This window comes from Rhinoraja longicauda, unplaced genomic scaffold (assembly GCF_053455715.1).
Source record: "Rhinoraja longicauda isolate Sanriku21f unplaced genomic scaffold, sRhiLon1.1 Scf000537, whole genome shotgun sequence".
Lineage (NCBI taxonomy): Eukaryota > Metazoa > Chordata > Chondrichthyes > Rajiformes > Arhynchobatidae > Rhinoraja > Rhinoraja longicauda.
Window position 1 is genome coordinate 1 of NW_027601754.1, and position 21,157 is coordinate 21,157.

Genomic DNA, 21,157 nt, shown 5'->3' on the forward strand with positions numbered 1-21,157 from the left:
GTGGTTTTAGAAGCACTGACATGCTGGTGAAGAATGTTGTAAGATAGTGGATCATCATTTTAGTGGGTGAATGTTATGGATTCACCATGCAACTGTCAATTATACTGTCCATTGAAATGTACAACAAATCAATGGGATTAAAACATGCATACTGTGTTGTTAGTGTTATGCTCTCTCAATGTATGATGCTTGATCACATACACTTTCAGTGACAATGAGACTATCATTGAAAATGGTATCTATATTGGATGTGGGATCCGAGGTTACCCTAAGCACCAGAGAGTACTGTTGGAGTGACCTGTAATGTGTCCCCTCTATATTCCATTACTCAAAACACGCATTTTAATTGTAAACTGAAGTACAAAATGATTAAATTCACCAGAAAGAGAGGCTTGTATTATGGATCACCATTGCAAATTTTATTTTACTAAAGGTTGTGAAATGCACTCAAAATTAACATTTACTGATCTTTAGGACTTTCAGCCCAAATAACTAAAATCAAATTATCTCTATGAAACCTGACAGCATTTTGCTTGACAATACATTCAGAGAAAGGAATGCAGAATATTATTCATCTATTTACCTTCTTTCTTTGGCTTCCTGTTCACAGCCATATATTCAGCTTTATGACTGGTCTCGGGTACAAGTGTCTTGTTACCACCTGGAAAATAAATATTTTTCTGATTAAGTATTTTAAAGGGCATTTATTCTAAAAAGGCTTCATCAGCTAATTTTACAAAAAAGTGTCCTTTTCCTACTGAGATCTAAGATAATCAGGAATATCAGGTCATTGTAAGAAAACATTATTGTCTAAATGCAATGCAATTAGTAGATTTAGTTGTGATTACAAGTTGTTATTGGCAAATTTACAATCAATGAATAAGCTATTTGGTTGTAAATCCACCAGTCTGGCACTAGTTGTGATTTTTTAAAGGATATCTGCTGGAGATTCAGTGTTGGGATTACAATACCTAAGATAAACTGTAAGTAGGTAAGTGCAATGGAATACATATGAAGCAATTAGTTACACCATTAATGAAAAACAAAAGTGTGCTATGAACATGTGCAATGCTGTTATTTCTTAACATTTATAGAGGTTGAAGATAAACATTTTGAATTATGTAATTTATATAAAACCTTATAATGGATGCACATAATTTCCTGAGTTTATAATGAATACATCTTTTAAGTTTCTATACAAGTTAATGAATAAACCTCAAGAAGTTTTGCAATGGGTAATTTCGACTTGACTCAACAGTGCAAGGCTTTTTCCTGGCTATAGTTTATTAAGAGCTGCAGTAGAAACTTTATTATCTGACACTTTACCAAATGCCAGGCACCAGTCACTGGAACCTTTGCAGGAATGCCCAGGCTGATGTACGAGCAACATCAAAAGATAATCTGAACCACCTTGTGACAGCAATGAGGAAATGGCTAGCCCAACTCCTGGTTAACTGTATAGGAAGGAACTGCGGATGCTGGTTTACTCCGAAGATAGAAACAAAATGCTGGAGTAATTCAGCGGGACAGGCAACATCTCTGGATAGAAGGAATGGGTGACGTTTTGGGTTGAGACCCTTCTTCAGATCTCGACTTGAAACATTACCCATTCCTTCTATCCAGAGTTGCTCCCTGTCCCGCTGAGTAACCCCAGCATTTTGTGTCTATCCTGGATAACTGGACTGTTTGATTGATTGGCAACTGACAAGTCTGCCACTTTCAAATAACCAAACACTCAAATTAAGGATTGATCCATGTTTACTTATCATGAGCCTTTATGATCAGTGGGCAGTGACATGCAGGAGGGGCCAGTGGGTAGATAATAATAATAATAATAATACATTTTATTTATATAGCGCTTTTCATATACTCAAAGACGCTTTACAGAGATTTTGAGAACATAGGGGAAATGAATAAATAGATAAATAAGTAAATAAATAAATGAACAGAGAAAGGAGACAGAAGGTGAGGTGACCTTCAGTGGTTGAAGGCAGTACTGAACAGGTGAGACTTCAGCGATGTTTTGAATGTGGTGAGTGTGGGGGAGTCTCTAACGGTTTGGGGTAGTGAGTTCCATAGGGTGGGAGCAGCGATGGAGAAAGCCCTGTCCCCCCAGGATCTGAGTTTAGTCCGGATGTGGGGGGATAGGAGATTGGCAGCGGCAGAGCGGAGGGTGCAGGTGGGAGTGTGCCTGTGGAGGAGGTCGGTCAGGTAGGATGGGGCCAGGTTATGGAGGGCTTTGTAGGTTATGAGGAGGATTTTGTACTGGATTCTCTGGGGGATGGGGAGCCAGTGGAGTTTATAAAGGATGGGGGTGATATGGTCACGGATCGAGGTGTGTGTAAGTAGACGGGCAGCGGAGTTTTGAATGTATTGAAGTTTATTGATGATTTTTGAGGGTGCGCCATAGAGGAGACTGTTGCAGTAGTACAGACGGGAGGTGATGAAGGCGTGGATGAGGGTTTCTGTAGCTGTGGAGGAGAGGGATGGACGGAGACGGGCAATGTTTTTGAGGTGGAAGAAGGCTGTCTTTGTGATGTGTTTGATGTGTTTGTCGAAGGAGAGGGTTTGATCAAGGATGATTCCAAGATTCCGGATGTGAGGTGAGGTGGATACTGGGAGACCATCAATGTTGAGGATGAAGTTTTGGGTGGATTTGGTGAGCATTTTTGGACCAATGATGATGATTTCAGATTTGTTGCAATTGAGTTTGAGGAAGTTTGATTGAAGCCAAGATTTTATTTCAGTAATGCAGTTTGTCAGTGTAGAGTGTGTGGTGGAGGAGATTGACGTGGTGGAGATGAGGAGCTGGATATCATCGGCGAAGCAGTGGAAGTTGAGACCATGACGGCGGATTAATTGACCAAGTGGGAACAGGTAGAGGATGAAGAGGAGGGGGCCAAGGACTGAGCCTTGGGGGACACCTTGGGGGAGGGGAGCGGTGGGGGATTTACAGTTGTTAATGGAGATGAACTGGTGTCTGTCAGAGAGGTAAGATTTGAACCAGGATAGGGCTGTGCCAGTGATGTTAAGGGAGGTTTCAAGTCGGGTGAGGAGAATGGAGTGATTTATGGTGTCAAAGGCGGCGCTGAGGTCAAGTAGGATGAGGATGTTGAGGTTGCCAGCGTCGTAGGAGAGGAGAATGTCGTTTGTGATTTTGAGGAGCGCAGTTTCAGTACAGTGGTTTGAGCGGAATCCGGATTATTGGTTATTGGTAGAGAGGTGGTATTTGAGTTGGGAAGCTACAGCACGTTCCAAAACTTTGGACAGAAAGGGTAGGTTGGAGATTGGTCTGAAGTTGTTTGGGGTGTCAGGGTTTTGACCAGGTTTTTTCAGAATGGGGGTGACAGCAGCGATTTTGAGGGATGGCGGGACGATGCCAGTGGACAGGGAGGAGTTTATTGTTGCAATGATAAGTGGAGAGAGAGCAGGAAGGCAGGCCTTGACAAAGCTGGAGGGGATGGGGTCCAGAGAGCAGGTGGCAGTTTTTATTCCTGTGAAGAGGTCAGAGAGGTCGGTGGTGGAGATTGGGGAGAACTGAGGCAGGGGCTGACAGGATAAGGGGGGGCAGGTGGTTTGAGGGGGAGCAGGTGCGTTGGTGGTTAAGGTGCTGTAGATGTTGTCTATTTTGCTTTGGAAGAATGAAAGGAAAGTGGTGCATTTGTCAACTGTGAATGATTGGGAGATGGTGTCCAGGGGGCTGAGGAGTTTGTTTATTGTAGAGAAGAGTGTTTTTGGGTTTCCGGAGCCAGAGTGAATTATTTGAGAGTAGTAGGTGGACTGGGCATGGGAGAGGGCATCTTTATAGTGCTGTATGTGGTCTTTGTAGGCTTGGGAGTGAATTGTGAGACCTGTTTTGTTGCGGAGTCTTTCAAGTTGGCGGGCATGAGTTTTCATCACGCGGAGTTCAGGGGTAAACCAGGGAGCAGAGTGGGTGAAGGAAACTGTTTTGGTTTTTATAGGTGCAAGCTGGTCGAGGCAGGAGGAGAGAGTGCGGTTGTAGTAGTCAGTGAGGTCAGAGGGGCTGTGGAGGTCAACGAAGGGAGAGGCGGACATTATTTCAGAGAGGGAGGATGAGAGCGAGGTAGGTGAAACAGAGTTCAGCTTGCGGAAGTTTATTTTGCGTTTTTGCTTTGGAGCTGGGGTGGGAATGTTGACGGACATGGTGATGGCTAAGTGATCAGAGAGGGTGGGGTCGGAGCCAGAGAGGTGATGTAGATTTAGTCCAGTGGAGCAGACAAGGTCCAGAATGTGCCCACGGTTATGGGTGGGAAAATTTACGTGTTGAGTGAGGTTAAAGCAGTTGAGTATTTCAGTGAAGTCAGCGGTTATTGTGGAGTCAGTGGAGTCCATGTGGATGTTGAAATCACCGAGGAGGAGGATTGAGGGGGAGAGAGAACAGAACTGGGTCAGAAAGTCAGAGAAGTCAGAAAGGAATGATGGGTGTGGTTTGGGAGGGCGGTAGGCAACTGCCATGACTAATTTTGTGTGGCCAGAGAGTTTGAAAGCCAGGTGTTCAAATGACGGAGCAGATGAGATGGAGATGAGGTTGATCTTGAAGTCCTGTCGGTGAATTACGGCAATCCCACCACCTCGGCCTTCCGAGCATGGTTTATTGATGTAGGAGTATCCGTTGGGTGTAGTGAGGTTGAGTGAGAGGTAATCCAGAGGTTGTTGCCAGGTTTCTGTCAGACAGAGGAAGTCCAGTTTATTTTCCAGGATGAAGTCATTCAGAATGAGGCTTTTATTGTTGAGGGACCGGATGTTGAGCAGAGTGAGCTTCATGTTGCTTTGTATGGTGTGGATGGACACGGGTGATTTAGCCAGGGCTTGTAGACAGGGGGCACGCTCGTGTGCGTTGTTGTGATGATGTAATGGACGAGTGGAAGTCCGATCAGCTGACCAGAGTGCAGGGATGGAGTGACCGGTCTGGGAGTAGACAAACTTGTGACCGGAGCCTCTGTGGATGTATTTGGGTCGTCGTAGAAGTCCGTGGTTGATGATGGCAGAGATGCATGTCGGAGTGGAGTGGTTGTTGAGCTGGAGCAGCCTCGCAGCCAAGTACTTCAGTGCCATGCCAGGCAGGAGCGAAGGAGCATAGAGCCCAGAGAGATCAAAAGGTCACAGCAGGCACAACAGGCTGATCCAGAGCAAGGCCTATGAGGATCGAGGAAGCTGAGCAGCCTGAGGGTTAATACTGAGCTGAGGACGTGCAGGCAGAGGAGGTAGCCAGGCAAGCATGACCCTTGGCTTATGATATGGGCGGTACATTCCCTCTTGTTGTTGAATAGGTATCTGAAATTGTGCTTTTTGAATATTGTGTTTTTGGACCATCCTGCATTTTAAACATTGGAAATATTTTCTGACACATGTCTGTGATGAAGAATAATCATTAAAAATGGAAAGTCAGCAGGTCAGGCAGCATCTCAGTGGAGAAGGAATGGGTGACGTTTCGGGTCGAGACCCTTCTTCAGACCCGAAACGTCATCCATTCCTTCTCTCCTGAGATGCTGCCTGACCTGTTGAGTTACTCTAGCATTTCGTGAAATAAATACCTTCGATTTGTACCAGCATCTGCAGTTATTTTCTTACATTAAAAATGGAAAAAGCATTTAAAGATCAACAAGTGCCTTTTGCTGTTTACAGCTGAGTTGTAACAGGATAAATGCACAGCAGTTAATCAAAAGGGGAGATGGAATCGCAAGAGATAATGGAAAACAATGCTTGCAAAATCCATTTAATACTTCTTATTACAATATTACCTCGAGTTTGATGGATTTCAGTGGTATTTGAATAAAGGTGAAATTCATCTTCTGATTGTGGAGGTTTCTATCTTTGATTTCCCAAACCTGCCCAGACAGAATGTTCTTAGCTTTCTTTTTAATATCGTTCATTCAACAACACAAACTCTGATTACCAACTAGCTGAAATCCTTTCCAATATAATAACAATTATAACTATGGACAGTTTAAGGCCCCCCTCGGTCATGGCTGACCATGGGTGATGCATCCTGGTTGTTGGCTGCTTGCTCCAAACCTCGGCTAGAGCAGCGTTGATGTGTGGTCGGATGCAAGCCTGGGCAATGTCATATGAAGGACAGGCTGTTGCCCATGCAGCACGTCCCCCCCCTCCACATCGCTGATTGATCCAAAGAAACAGCAGAGCCGTTATAGTTTGGCACCAGCGCCGTCGCAGGTGCTGCCAGAACGAGTTTGTAGACAACGACGAACTGCCTTAGGGACTCCGTCTCTGGATTTTTCTTGAAGTTTACTACTGGAGCCTTTTCCATGACTGGATATGGCCACAAGGCAGTGGAGGTTGTAGATCAGAGTTTTCCTTGCCAGGCTGACGAGCCTCATCTGCCCAAGATCTGCCTGTGTACACTACTATTCATGTTTTTGCAGTGATAAGATTTTTAAAAATTTGATATGTTTGTCATTCAACTGTCTTCAAGTAAATAATATTTTCTTAAATTCAACCTCACATTATGACTATGAGCAAATAACCTAGTTTGGTTAAGGGATTATGCCATGGTCATGGCTAATTGGACATGAAAAAGATTCTCTGAATCATGGTCTCAGTCCAGAAAGCTCAAATTCCAATCCCACATAGCAAATTTGGGTTTAGCTTTGAAAATATCCAGGCACCCTGCATTTTACGCACGTTTGATTTATGCATTTTTAAATAATGCAGTTGTTTAATAAATACCAACTTAATTTGCATACTGTATTTTTGAAATAGCACACTCAAATTTATGTCTGTTTAAATGTTTGTTTTATGGTTAATTTATGCAATCACCTACACACAAAGCAACATAAGGAAATTTGCAGATGCTACCCTATAGGTTGAAAATATAAGCACGTCATTGAAAATAACACCTCCATTGCCGTGTTGTGAGATTGCTGCAGCATTGGAGGTGTCACCTCATCAGGCATCATCACTGTGATCAGTTGGTGAAGCAACACCCTTCTGCCTCCTGAATTGGTTACAAGAGTTTCTATGGAACCAATTACAGAAGAGCAGTGGAGATACTCCTTGTGCCCTGATAAATATTTATCCCTCAGATCACAAGGGCTAGTTGTGAGCAGATTTGTGACCATAATTCTTGCATCACATCATCAACTGGGTATCAACAAGCACCTCAGGCACATTCAGTTGGTATTTGTTTACTCAACGAGATGGCTGCACAGTTATCCCATGGTCAGACCACAGCAGAAAAGTGGAGATTGATAGGTGCTTGATTAGTTGGGACATCAAAGGTTATGGGAAAAAGGCAGGAGAATGGGGTTGAGAGGGAAAAATAGATCAGCCATGATCGAATGGCAAAGCGGACTCGATGGGCCAAATCGTCTAATTCTGCACTTATGTCTTATGGAAATCTTTCAACAGTTTCCTCATGACAAAAGAAGTAGCCAGTACAATACCCATTGCATGTAACAATGTACTATCTAATCGATGAAAATAAAATTACTATTGTTAGTTTTTCGAATCACATGCTGCGTTAGGTTTCTCTTCAAGTAATTTACCTGTAAGCTTATACTTCCTTAGACACAGCACCACTGCCAGGACAATGATGAGGAAAAGAGCCAGTGTCCCGGTAATTACAACAGGGTAGTGTTTAAAAGTATATTTCTCTGTCAAAACAATAAGCACAGGTTTCTCATTTGTAGGTTAAATTGGCATCATTCAAAAATTCTTCCAATGACTCTCCAACAACACTGACTAGTTTACAATTAATCTGCAGGGACCAGGGGTCCTGGATTTAATCCTTGATCCAGTTTAACAGACCTCACTCTGGAAGATCAGAGAGTCACAACTTCCCTCTGTGCTCATCCATTAGCATCAAGACATAAGTCACACAAAGTTCCAATTCTTCGTGTCATGTAAGTGCTTCTCCTCAGGCAGAAGATGTGTGTGGATGACTGGTTGGTGAAGGGTCCAATTTGGCTGTGATGCTTTCCCACTGGACAATGGGAAAATGCCTGTCATAGTCCGGGTTTACACTGAAATAATGGCTGAATTAGAACCGCTGACAACAGGGTGGCTAATAATAGCCTGGAATTTCAATCCTCTGTAGGCAGGAGCATGATAACTGCAAATGCTGAAAACAGTCATCAGATCAAGCAGCACCCATTGCAAAGAAAAATTGAGTTAAAGTTTCAGATCAAAGAACCTATTAGAAGTTTTAAGGAAGCGTAGGCACAAGCACTTGCAGATGCTGTTTTACAAAAAAGACACAAAGTGCTGAAGTAATTCAATGGGTCAGGCAGCATCTCTGGAGAACATGGAAAGGCAACGTTTTGAGTCAGGACACTTCTAAGGAAATGTCATTGACCTGAAACTTTAACTCTTTTTCCCTTTCCACAGATGCTGCCTGACATGCTATGTGGTTTCACCATCTCCTGCTCTTATTTCAGATTTCTAAAATGTGCGGGTTAGGCAGCATCTCGGGAGAAAAAGGATGGGTGATGTTTTGGGTCAGGACCCTTCTTCAGAAGAAAATCTGAAGAAGTGGGAATGAACGAGAGAACCCAGAGGATACTGTCATGATCACAGGGAGAATGTGCAAATTCCACACAGACAGCATCTGAGGTCAGCATCTAATTCAAGTCTCTGGTGCTGTGAGGTAGCAACTCTACCAGCTGCGCCACTCTGCTGCCCAAATGCAAATGGATAATTAATCATTTTCTTTTGATATTAAAATGGGAAAACATGTGAATTCATGTGCAACATACATCACAACATGCAGTCCAGTATCTAAGCAATGCTGTCATTATTTCATCATTGTCAGAGATGGCATTGATTTACAACAATGACCAAGGCAAGATTTAATGTTTTGACATATTTTTGGTGGCTGTATGGCTGAAATAAAAGAATTGCCGTTGAACATGAAATTATACAGGACATTAGAATTTAAATAATCTGAGGTGGTCACAAAGCTGAGACACTTACTCTTCACCTGCATATGATACGGAATTAAAATCTTGGGTGTATTTTGATGAAACACAACACATTTCCACTTCCTTCTGGCTCCATCGGCTTTTGGAATAATCAACTGTAAAGATTTCCCTTCATGTATTTGTTCCGTATATGTTTCCTCTTCCGCAGTTTTGTCATCATCATTGATCCAAACCAGCGTCATTGATTTGGTGACGTGAGACACAGAGCAGGTCAGGGTAACTGTGTCTCCCTCAGTCACTGCATCAGAAGGTTCAGCTGTGACTGTTGAAGCAAGAAAATAATTGTGATTTTAAACAACGGCCATAGTTTCTAGCCAAGTGTACTGTTACATTTTTCTCAAAATACCTGATGTGCGCATGGCCAAGTCAAAAACACTGCTGACATTATGTAAAATTATGTTGCACAATTGAGTTTGCGCAATCTTTTACATTTTTCAAAAGCATTGCTCAATCAACTGCTGCTGCCCACAACACTCATTGCTCACGGTGCTGGCCACAACACTCTTTCCCCCTCCAGGGCCAAATTAATCTTAACTGGGAAATTCCACTCACTCATGTGTAGCATAATGACATGATATGATTTGCCTGGATAGCACACAAGCAAACGTTTTTCACTGTATCTTGGTACACGTGACAATAATACACCAATATCAATACTGCTCTCAGATGAATGAAGAGTTGGGGAGATACCATGGACATTTCAGTCTCCCACTATAATAACATATAACATATATAACATATAACAACTACAGCATGGAAACAGGCCTGTCCGGCCCTACCAGTCCACGCCGACCATTCTCCCTGACCTAGTCTCATCTACCTGCACTCAGACCATAACCCTCTAATCCCCTCCTATCCATATACCTATCCAATTTACTCTTAAATAATAAAATCGAGCCAGCCTCCACCACTTCCACCGGAAGCCCATTCCATACAGCCACAACCCTCTGAGTAAAGAAGTTCCCCCTCATGTTACCCCTAAACCTTTGTCCCTCAATTCTGATGCTATGTCCCCTTGTTGGAATCTTCCCCACTCTCAAAGGGAAAAGCCTACCCACGTCAACTCTGTCCGTCCCTCTCAAAATTTTAAAAACCTCTATCAAGTCCCCCCTCAACCTTCTACGCTCCAAAGAATAAAGACCCAACCTGTTCAACCTCTCTCTGTAGCCTAAGTGCTGAAACCCAGGCAACATTCTAGTAAATCTCCTCTGTAACCTCTCCATTTTGTCGACATCCTTCCTATAATTTGGCGACCAGAACTGCACACCATACTCCAGACTCGGCCTCACCAATGCCCTGTACAACTTCAACATTACATCCCAACTTCTATACTCGATGCTCTGATTTATAAAGGCAAGCATACCAAACGCCTTCTTCACCACCCTATCCACATGAGATTCCACCTTCAGGGAACAATGCACAGTTATTCCCAGATCCCTCTGTTCCACTGCATTCCTCAATTCCCTACCATTTACCCTGTACGTCCTATTTTGATTTGTCCTACCAAAATGCAGCACCTCACACTTATCAGCATTAAACTCCATCTGCCATCTTTCAGCCCACCCTTCCAAAAGGCCCAAGTCTCTCTGTAGACTTTGAAAATCTACCTCACTATCAACTACTCCACCTATCTTAGTATCATCTGCATATTTACTAATCCAATTTGCCACACCATCATCCAGATCATTAATGTAAATGACAAACAACAGTGGACCCAACACAGATCCTTGGGGCACTCCACTAGACACTGGCCTCCAACCTGACATACAATTGTCAACCGTTACCCTCTGGTATCTCCCATTCAGCCATTGTTGAATCCATCTTGCAACCTCACTATTAATACCCAACGATTTAACCTTCTTAATCAACCTTCCATGTGGAACCTTGTCAAATGCCTTACTGAAGTCCATATAGACAACATCCACAGCCTTGCCCTTATCAATTTCCCTGGTAACCTCTTCAAAAAATTCAAGAAGATTAGTCAAACATGACCTTCCAGGCACAAATCCATGTTGACTGTTTCTAATCAGGCCTTGATTATCCAAATAATTATATATATTGTCCCTAAGTATCTTTTCCATTAATTTTCCCACCACAGACGTCAAACTAATAGGTCTATAATTGCTAGGTTTACTTTTAGAACCTTTTTTAAACAAAGGCACAACATGCGCAATGCGCCAATCTTCCGGCACCATCCCTGTTTCTAATGACGTTTGAAATATTTCCGTCATAGCCCCTGCTATTTCTGCACTAACTTCCCTCAATGTCCTAGGGAATATCCTATCAGGACCTGGAGACTTATCCACTTTTATATTCTTCAAAAGTGTCCGTACCTCCTCTTCTTTAATCCTCCTAATTTCCATCACTACTCTACTTGTTTCGCTTACCTCACATAATTCAATATCCTTCTCCTCGGTAAATACCGAAGAAAAGAAATTGTTTAATATCTCCCCCATTTCTTCCGGCTCAGCACATAGCTGTCCACTCTGACTCTCTAAATCAAACCTTTGATGAGAAAAGTGGAGAGAGGGCTGGCTGGGTGTCCCAACACATGACCTCTGCGTGATGTCACCGAGGACCAGTGAAGATGGGGCAGAGGAGGGGAAGGTTTATTTGCAAACAGCCAACCGCTTTGTCCATCATATACGGTAACAGGAGACAGAAGGTGAAGGTAGAGGATTATTTTGCACCTGGATGCCTGTGACTAATGAGGTCCAACAAGGACTAGTCTTGGGACCTTGCTGTATATAATCTACATGAACAACCTGGAAATAGATATGGGGGGCAAGATCAATAAGTTCAAAAATGAAGCTGGTACTTATGGATTCAATAAAACTTTGGGCGTGTTATAAGAGGATTTGAATGAAATTAATTACCAATGTCACCTCGAAACTAATGCTTAAAGATTGCTTTGGTTAAAGCCATGTTGACATGTGTTAATAAACCAATGTTGGTGAAAATGAAATTGTGAATATAAATCAGGGATTGACAGCATGGATCACGAGCTGCACAATTTGTGTTCCTGGTTCCTCTCGTGAATCAGCACAAGATCTCGGATATGGGTTTCCTTGATTTTCATTGGTGTTGGTGGTTATTGAGGGCACAACTCGGTCCTGCTGGGGCAAGTTTCCAACCTGCCTTTGGCTTAGCGTGTACATCTTGAAGGGATCATGTGCCAGATCCGTGATGGGAACCAGGTGTAGGTGGGTTTCCATTGTTTACTTACTAAGGAAACCCCTTTACAACCCATCACAGGGCTAACCTCCACCCTTGTCCCCACCCCAATCCCTGGTAGCAGACCTGCATCCCCAGAAGACCTCGCATCCGCAGTCCGACCCCCACAATTCGTACCCAGCAGGTCAGGCAGCATCTGAGGAGGGAATGGACAGATGTTGTTCCAGGTGGGAGCCTTTTTCGGACTCCTTGTAATGCCCTCAGTCCATTCCCTCCACAGATGCTGCCTGACCCACTAAGTGCCTCCAGCACTTTATGCTTTGCTCATGATCCCAGCATCTGCAGTTCCTTTTGTCCTCACACTTCGTACTTGTGCTTCAGATTCAGGGCATTAATGGACAATGGAATTTTAAATGTTTACTTTTGTGACAAACACATTACTAACTGTGTGAATCAAATTTCTCCACCTTATTATTAATATTATCATTCAATATGCAGCCATGTTGTAGCATATTGGGGCAAATTTTGTACTCAATTAAATGGGAATGCTTTTGCGTTGATCACCCGTTCATGCGAGTTATCCCATTACACACCAGGGACAATTTACAGAGGCTAATTAACCTACAATCCTGCACGTCTTTGGGATGTGGGACTAAACTGAAACACTGGGAGGAAACCCGCATGGTCACGGGGAGAATGTGTAAACTCCACACAGACAGCACCTGAGCTCAGGATTGAACCCAGGTGTCTCCTTCTGGACTCCAGGTTTCTTTCTTTCTCTCTTTCTTTTTCTTTTTCTTTTTCTTTTTCCTTCTTTTTAACTGGGGTGTGGGGGGGGAAGGGGGGGGTTGTGGGAGGGGAGATAATACAGAACAATACGTGTATAATCGAATTTATAATGTAGTTATTATTGCTTACTATGAAATGTAACATGTATGAGTTCTGTTAAAACTTAAATAAAAAAAATTAAATTAAAAAAAAAAAGGATTGTACCCAGGTTCCCTGAGGCTGCAGCTCTATTGCTGCACCACTGTGCCACCCTAAATAATTTGGGGAAATTTGCACAGAAGTCATATTCTGCATCACAATTACTTTATCATTGAAAGTGGTGGCACCATTCTGTGACCTACCTGTAACTGTGATTAGTTCAATGGTCACATATTCATATGAACTCAAAGAACACGTGTAAACTCCGGCATCTTCAAACCACACGGGGACAATCCTCACACTGAAATTCTTGCTGTTCAAATTTCCCGTTATGATTTCCAGTCGATCCTTAAAGTAGCTCCTCTTGATATGGATCGGCTCAGAACTGCGAGTGGAAGCTATTTCCTTCTCTTGATTCTGGAAATGTTGTGATCTCCAAGTCCATTTGGTTTCACTGAACTTAGCAGAAGCTTCACAAATCAGGTCGAGTTCACTGTGGTCTGTGACTGAACGATAAACTGTGTACGTCTTACCATATAAATCTGCAAGAGAGGGTCAGGGAACAAAGAATTAGATTTCTGCAGATGCTGAGAGACAGATGTTCTGGAACTATTTAATACCTGCTGCAAGGCAGCTCTGGACTCACCCTGATCCACCTCAATATTGGTGTTTGCAGTGAGAACAATGGAGCCATTTTCCTGCACTTCCCATGTGTACAGATTGGGATTTCCTGCTCCAATGTGTTGGACTATCAGATAAACGGTGTTATTCAGACGGATCTGATCAGTGTTGTTCCTCCTGCTCTGCTGAGATGAGCCTCTTGGTTTCCAGTGAAGACTGACGGTATCTGGGAGTCTGGAGAAGGTACAGCTGAGGGTGATGTCACTGCCCATTACTGGCCTCGGTGAGTCTGCCTCAACTGTGGAAACAGACACATGACGTGTGATTCAATTCCCCACCAGCTTTCTGAACTGCTGCGGGCAAAATGACCTCTTTCTTGCAAACAGACATTCAGCCAAATGCTGAGCAGCTGTGCTCAGTGATGGCATCAACACTTCCTGGTAGTGACCACCTGTCCCCCTCGGCTCCCTCATTTCATCTACCTGCTCCTCCATTGAATTGGGTTAACTTTTCCCTGCATTGTCTGTCGGCCAGTCGTGGACCTTCAGAGTTTAGGCTTGTCCCAGTCTGTGGACTCGAGGGCTGGAAACCCCACCTTCTCAAGTTAACCCCCTTCATGTAATCTTATTCACTAGCTCTCCTTCATGCATTCCACCACCACTATCTACCACACCCTCTGGAGTGAGCTCCACCACCGCCCAGTTTATGAGCTTCAGTGTGCAACCAGTGACTCTCATTCCATCCCAACCTGTGCCCCTTGCCCCAACTCCCTGGATGTCAATCTGCCAACCAGGACTCCACTCCACCTGATTACCCACCACTCTCGCCCATCATTCCCTGTGCCAACAAATCCTGGCCCATCAAGTTACAAGGATATTGCAAGGACTTGAGGGCCTGAGTTTTATGCAGAGGTTGGGCATGCTAGGACTTGGAAATCTGGAGGCCGAGAGGTTATCTTATAAAGGTGTATAAAATCACGAGTGGATTAGATAGGGTGGATGCACAAAGTATTTTTCCTCGGGTAGGGTAATCAAGAGCTTGGCATTGCAAACCAGTGTTTCACATCCCTGTCATCAACTTGTCTCATGTCATGGGACTTTAAACCTCACATGAGCACCCGGACCAGACACATCGCTCAACCATCCTGATTTGTTTGTGAATTGTTTATGTGCTGTTATGTTTGTGTGCCATTGTATCTTCTTTCTTAGTACCTGAACTGATGTACAGCACTTTGGTCAACGTGGATTGTTTTTAAATGTGCTATACAAATAAAATTGACTTGACTTGACTTTCTTTTTGCACTCGAGTGAAGGAAAGACATTAGTCCATTGCATTGCATGTATATGCTTAACAAAAAAGTTATTGTCCCACTGCAGGCCATCTATTTAACTCAAACTAAGCAGCTACCTGACAATATTTACATGAAATAACTTCTAGCAGGCTGACCTTGTTAATGAGAGGTTGGGTGGAAGTCAATGGGTCCACAGAGAACCATTAGCTGGTGGTAATGCAACGTCAGCATCTCTGCATCTACAACCTAATGGTGTGAAATATGCTGTGTTAGTAGCAGGTGCAACTGCCCACTCTCTCTGTCTCTGGGTCCAGGAATTTTCAGTGAATTGTTACTGAATTTAAAGGCCCAACACTTTTCATACCAGACCTCTCAGTTTCACCTATTCTGCTTGGACCAACCCATCTGTACTGTGGGCCACCATTATTATAAGGCAGGCATAGCTACGATTTTATTTTATTTTTCCATATTTCATATTATGTTAATATTTTAGTTAATTCCTTGTCTTTTAAAGTGTTTTTAAATAAAATTATTATTTGTATCTTGTGAAATCTATACACTAAAACTCTCGTTTGTTATCTTGTTTGTGATCGAACTTCAGCCAAAACGGTACACGATAGCGCGACAATTTTAGGCCCACTTTACTCACCATTGTCACTTTAGTGATAACGCAAGTAGTTTTATTGAAATCGGTGTTATATTTTAAAAGGTATTCACATTTTAAAGTTTAAATCTATCTCCTACGGAGGGAGGGAGGAGGGAGGGAGGGAGTGGGGGGGAGGGTGGATAAGGGGGTTTGAGGGGGAAGGGGAAGTGGGGAGGGGATGGGGAGGGGAGGGGGTGGGAGAGGGTGCTGCACCAATGGAGGAGAGGTTTGGGCCCAACGGGTCCACTTGGTCTAGTTATTTTTAAAATTCTACAATTTGATTGAAATGAATGAAAATTGTAGCATGGAAACAGGTCATTCGTCCCACCGAGTCCACGCTGACCATCGACCACCTGAACGCACTAGTTCTGTTATCCCTCTTTCTCGTTCCCTCACTGCACATTAGGGGCTATTTACAAAGGCTAATTCATCTGCTAACCCGCACATCTTTGGTATGTGGGAGGAAACTGGAGCACCCAGTGGAAACCCAAGAGAATGCAGGGAGAATGTGCAAACTCCATGCAGACAGCACCAAAGGTCAGGATTGAACCCGGGTCTCTGGCTCTGTGAGTGCCTTAAACTGACTTCAAATCCTTTAGAAATCCTTGGATCGTCCGAGGCAGTTGAATGCAGTGCAAACTATGTATAAAAGGGAATCAGGGGGGTGTTGGAAATGGGCTCAGGATGCATCATTCAGAGAGCTAGTTACTACACACAAGCTGTAACCCCGATTGTGGAACCAGGTGCTCAAAGCTGGTCAAGAACTGCAGCGCCACAAATGAGTCACGTGTCCTTGGGCTAAGGAGGTAGGTGAGGGCAGGCTGTCGGTTGGACCGAGCAGAATACAACCCATTTATTCTGGGCTAATTCTTCGAAATTAATAAGGACAAGCGGAAAACTACATATTTGAAATATTTGTGTTATTTCTTCATTCATTTCTGGACTTACCTTTGATTCCAAATAGTTCCCACTGTCTCAGGATTTTCCCACCGGGCTGTGTCTGAGTCCAGGTGAACAGTCCCGCAAGTTCAAAGGTGGGCTTCCTGATCCTCAGATTAAGGGTACCCCAGTCCACACGCATCCTCTGGGAAATGCCTGGTATTTGATTGTACTCATCACTCCACCGTACGGCCCACTGCTGACCTTCTCTGTGAAAAGTGGCCAATCGCTTTGTGGTTTGTTGCCCTGTGTGTGGCCTCCATTCCCAGTCAATGGCGCTGTTTCCAGGACTGTCTGGTCCTTTCAACACAAATTGGCCTTCCTGGTGGAAAAAGTAAATGAAATTCCCGCTCCCTGCAAGTAAAGGCGAATAGAAGTTGTGAAATCGGACCTCAATTCTCAATCTGAACTGTGTAATTAGTCAAACGGTGGAGAATTTGTCTGCAGTAAATTTGCAGGTATGTCAGAAGTGACAGCACATTCACACCAGAGTTCACCACTGAACTGCTGGAAAAGGGACAGTCCATTTCTCACAGAAACTGTTTATAAAGGGATGGAATTTCTCAAATCCAAACTTTCGCAAGATACCATTCTATTCATTTAGCTCATTATATTAAAAAATATATACTTTCACAAGTGTGATATCTCAAAGAGAATGTCAGGCTTTTGAGTTTGTTTTCTGCATCAAAAAGTAAAGGATGCAGAAAAAATTCACCCAGATCTTACTGGAACATATAGGCTTGACATTGTAAGAGGCTGGATAGGCTGGGACATTTTTCTTTAGAGTGCAGGAGACTGAGGGGTGACTTTATTGAACTGTACAAAATCATGAGGGGCATGGATAAAGTGAATGCTCACAGTCAGTTACCTGGGGCATAAAATGTTAAAACTATAGGGCACAGGCTTAAGCTGAGAGGGGAGAGATTTAATAGGGACCTCAGGGCCAACCTTTTCATTCAGGTGGTAGTCGGTATATGGAATGAGCTGCTAGAGGGAGCTGAAAGAAGCAGATATAATTACAACTTACAAAAGACACTTGGACCGATATATGGGGAATTGGTCCCTGGGTACGCCACACCTTCTAAATTTCCTCCAAGTCACACCCATTCTGATTTGGAAGTGCAGAGTGTACCTTTTTTTCCAGGTTTAAATCCCACAGGAAACCAAGGACTGGAGGAGCTCCATCGTCATATGTACTGGATTGGTTGAAGAAGAGTTCACCAACATCTTCATAAGAAAAGTTGATATTGGGCAATAAATGCTGACTTTGTAAGTGAGCCAGGCACTCTTGAAGTATATAAAATATAATTCTCAGGTTTGATCCATGGATGGGGGTTTCCAACATAGGATCCACAGGAGGAAGTAACAGGAATATTCTGATGGGATTCCAAGGGTAATGGAAACTTGCCCTTACTGAATTCACAACCACTACTGAAGCATTTGAGATATGGAATGAAAAATTCACACTTATGGAATTTATGTGAGGAAAAAATAATCTTATAAGCACAAAATGTGAAAGAAACAGTTCCAAATGTTCCAACTGTGGAGAACTGGGACAGTGCTCGATTGTAATTGTCCTTGTGAAAATGTTGATGCATTGCTTTCTTGAACCAACCCAATACAGAAGGAACTCCTCCAATGCTGACTGGTTGACTTCTGGGACTATTTCCCAGTTGCGTGATGTGATTTTCCATATGGCAATAGTTTGCATTGTAATAGGTTGCATCCCGAGAAAACCATTTGTGTTGTTCTTTTAAATATGCAAACACTTTAGACTTTGGAGATAGAGCGTGGAAGCAGGCCCTTCAGCCCACCACATCGACCAGCAATCACCCTGTACACTACCATTATCCTACACACTAAGGACATTTACAATTTCCAGAAGACAATTAACTCACAAACCTTTGGAGTGTGAGAGGGAATCAGAGCACCCAGAGAAAACCCATGCAGTCACAGGGAGAAAATACAAACTCCGTACAGACAGCACCCGTAGTCAGGATCAAATGAGGGTCTCTGGAACTGAAAGGCAGCAACTCTACTGCTGCGTCACCGTGCCACCCTATCATGACATGGATGGTTTTCTCAGAATGCAACCCATGTATGATCACAGAAATATACTGTATAAAAAGCAAACACCTGACCAAGTCACTTACCACTGGGCTCCAGATAAAATGGGATTAATAGTTGAGGCCTGTCGAGATAAAACACACCACACTTCCAGTCCCATTTGTCTTCATCAGCTTTCAGAATTGTCAGCTTCACTGATTTCTCATCCCCAGCCAGGGTCTTTTCTCCAACATATCTGTCATTGCCATTAATCCACACCAGTTTCATTGACTCAGTGATATCAGACACAGAGCAGGTCAAGGTAACGGTGTCTCCTTCAGTCTCTTCAGCTGTAACTTTGGAAAGAAGAAAATAAGTTGAGATTTTGAATATGAATTTTATCATTTGATACATCACCAACATTCTGGGCCAATAATCTGAAAAACAGGTACAGGTCCACTACCGATTTTCCAGCACAATTGGTTCCAGAGGCTTTCTGGATTATCCATTTTGCCAGACCAACATAGGTCACAATCTCCAACAGTAGTCAAACAGTACCGGAAGGGCCTGCCTAGGCCACCGGGGGGGTGAGATTCCGGCCCGCACAGTCGACCTTGGAGGTTGACTATGGGAACAGATCTGCCAAAGTTTCTGAGCCCTGGCCGCAGGAGGGGAAATTAGACCCACTGATCGGCCACGGAAGTCCCGATGTCGAGATTGGCCGCCTCACCCAGCCTAGGTGTCACATTTTTGAGAGGATTTCCAGGAGGGATTTCAACTGTGCTCTAGTGATTTGTCCCGATTAAAGGAGGTGCCGGAAAATCGGTTGTGGACCTGTATAACATGGAAGTAAAGAAAAATTGAACAATTCAATGGAAGGTAATACCAGTCATTAAAAGAGATCTTTTTGGGGCGAGAAATGTATGTGTCCTGAAATCTTTGTCTGCTGTCTAGGGTGAGCGATCTATACCAAAAATCCAAAAAGCTGCAAATGTTGGAAATTTGAAATGAAAACTGAAAATAACCGAATGCAGGTCAAACAACATCTTTGAAACAGGAGCAGAAAAAAAATTCAGCTCTGTGATCCTTTGTATACATTAATTCTGTTTCTCTCTCTGCTGATACGGCCTGAACCGTTGAGTATTTCCAGCAACTTTTTTAAAATTCGAAGTTACATTAATAATCTTTCAATCTTAAAATCAATTCCAAGTGAAAGCTCCTAAAAAATTGCTGTTAATATGATCACATGCACTGTTCACTGTTGTTAAAACATGCGTCTGTGTGGAGTTTACATGTTTTCCCTGTATCCGTGTGAGTTTCCTTCGGGTGTTCTGGTTTCCTCCCACATCTCAAACATGTATGGATTTGTTGGATAAATGGCCTCTATTTGTTGACCCGGATGTGTTGGGAATGGATGCAAATGTGGGTTAACATGGAACTAGTGTGATTTAATGGTTAGGGTGGACTTGTGGACCGAAGGGCCTGTTTTCATGTTTTATCTCTAAACACAACTCAGCTCAACTCAATTCAACTCAACTAAAGTCTCAGAAAATATAGAATGCTCTATAGCCCTGTCATTTAAATAGTCAAACATATTTCCCCTGCATTCACAGGCTGAGTGAAGCTCAACAAAACACAAATAACTGTATGACCAATGAAATCTCTAATTTTAAGTAAAGCTTCCCTTTCCCCCTCTGGTTCCTGTGCCTCAGCACATCCAGGTGCACACCCATGTGTCCCACTATCCCATCCTACTTTCCCTTTCACCCAATCCCCTTCCACATATATCCCTGCCTCTGGCTCAATTTCACTCCTCTCCTTATCTGACATCTTTTTGTCTCCTTTTCATCTCTGGCCTTTGTTCACCCTTCTTCCAATCAACACCCCCCCCCCCCCCCCACCCACCCATCCCCTCAGCTGTCACTTGCCAGGCTTTTTCCTGCCCCAACATCTTTCTCCACCTTATCACTTCAATTAGTCGTAAGAAGGGTCTCGACCCAAAACATCGGTAGGGTCACCTCTCCATGTGCTTGAGATCCCTCAAGTAGACTGTCTTAAATCAGGATCCCATCACCACTCCAACAGATGATTTCAGTAGTTTCCCCTCAAAATTAAGAGGCCAGGAGACATCTTGAAAAGGGGACGTGCCCCCAGTTGATCAGATCACGAATAAGCGACTGGAGGAGCAAAATGGAAAGGCCATGTGGAGTTGATGTTTGAAGTAACGGCCGATTTATTAAAACCAATGGGCAGCAGGGGGCCAGTTAAAATTGATCTCCCAAGTGTGACTTTGGTACGGTCTTTATATTCTTAGATGACAAGATTACTCAGAAACTTGACTGTAAAATTAGTTCTTAATTGCATAAACTTGACGAACAACAAAACGAAGTCTTGCACTGAGACTTGATTACAGAAACCTGACTAACAATAAAATCAGGCCTTGTACAGAAACAATAAAACGAGGAATTGTACAGAATGGTGCTCAGAAAGACAAATCAGGTGACAAACAGAATGAAATGATTATCCACAAGTTTAACGTTGTTAACAGTCGAT

At 43.3% G+C, this 21,157-nt stretch overlaps 1 protein-coding gene across 1 annotated transcript in view; it reads right to left on the reverse strand.

Annotated features, from left to right (window-relative positions):
• Positions 1–583: 583 nt before the first annotated feature.
• LOC144591060 (uncharacterized) overlaps positions 584–21,157 on the reverse strand; it is a gene marked incomplete at its 3' end in the record, with an annotated part of 33,281 nt that continues 12,707 nt past the window's right edge. Inside the window, exons 6-12 of the mRNA XM_078395393.1 lie at positions 18,712–18,960; positions 16,568–16,912; positions 13,708–13,980; positions 13,265–13,603; positions 8,953–9,222; positions 7,527–7,634; positions 584–661 (exon numbers count right to left, since the gene is read on the reverse strand). Of these exons, the coding sequence (XP_078251519.1) occupies positions 584–661; positions 7,527–7,634; positions 8,953–9,222; positions 13,265–13,603; positions 13,708–13,980; positions 16,568–16,912; positions 18,712–18,960 (1,662 nt within the window). The remainder of the gene's footprint in view (positions 662–7,526; positions 7,635–8,952; positions 9,223–13,264; positions 13,604–13,707; positions 13,981–16,567; positions 16,913–18,711; positions 18,961–21,157) is intronic.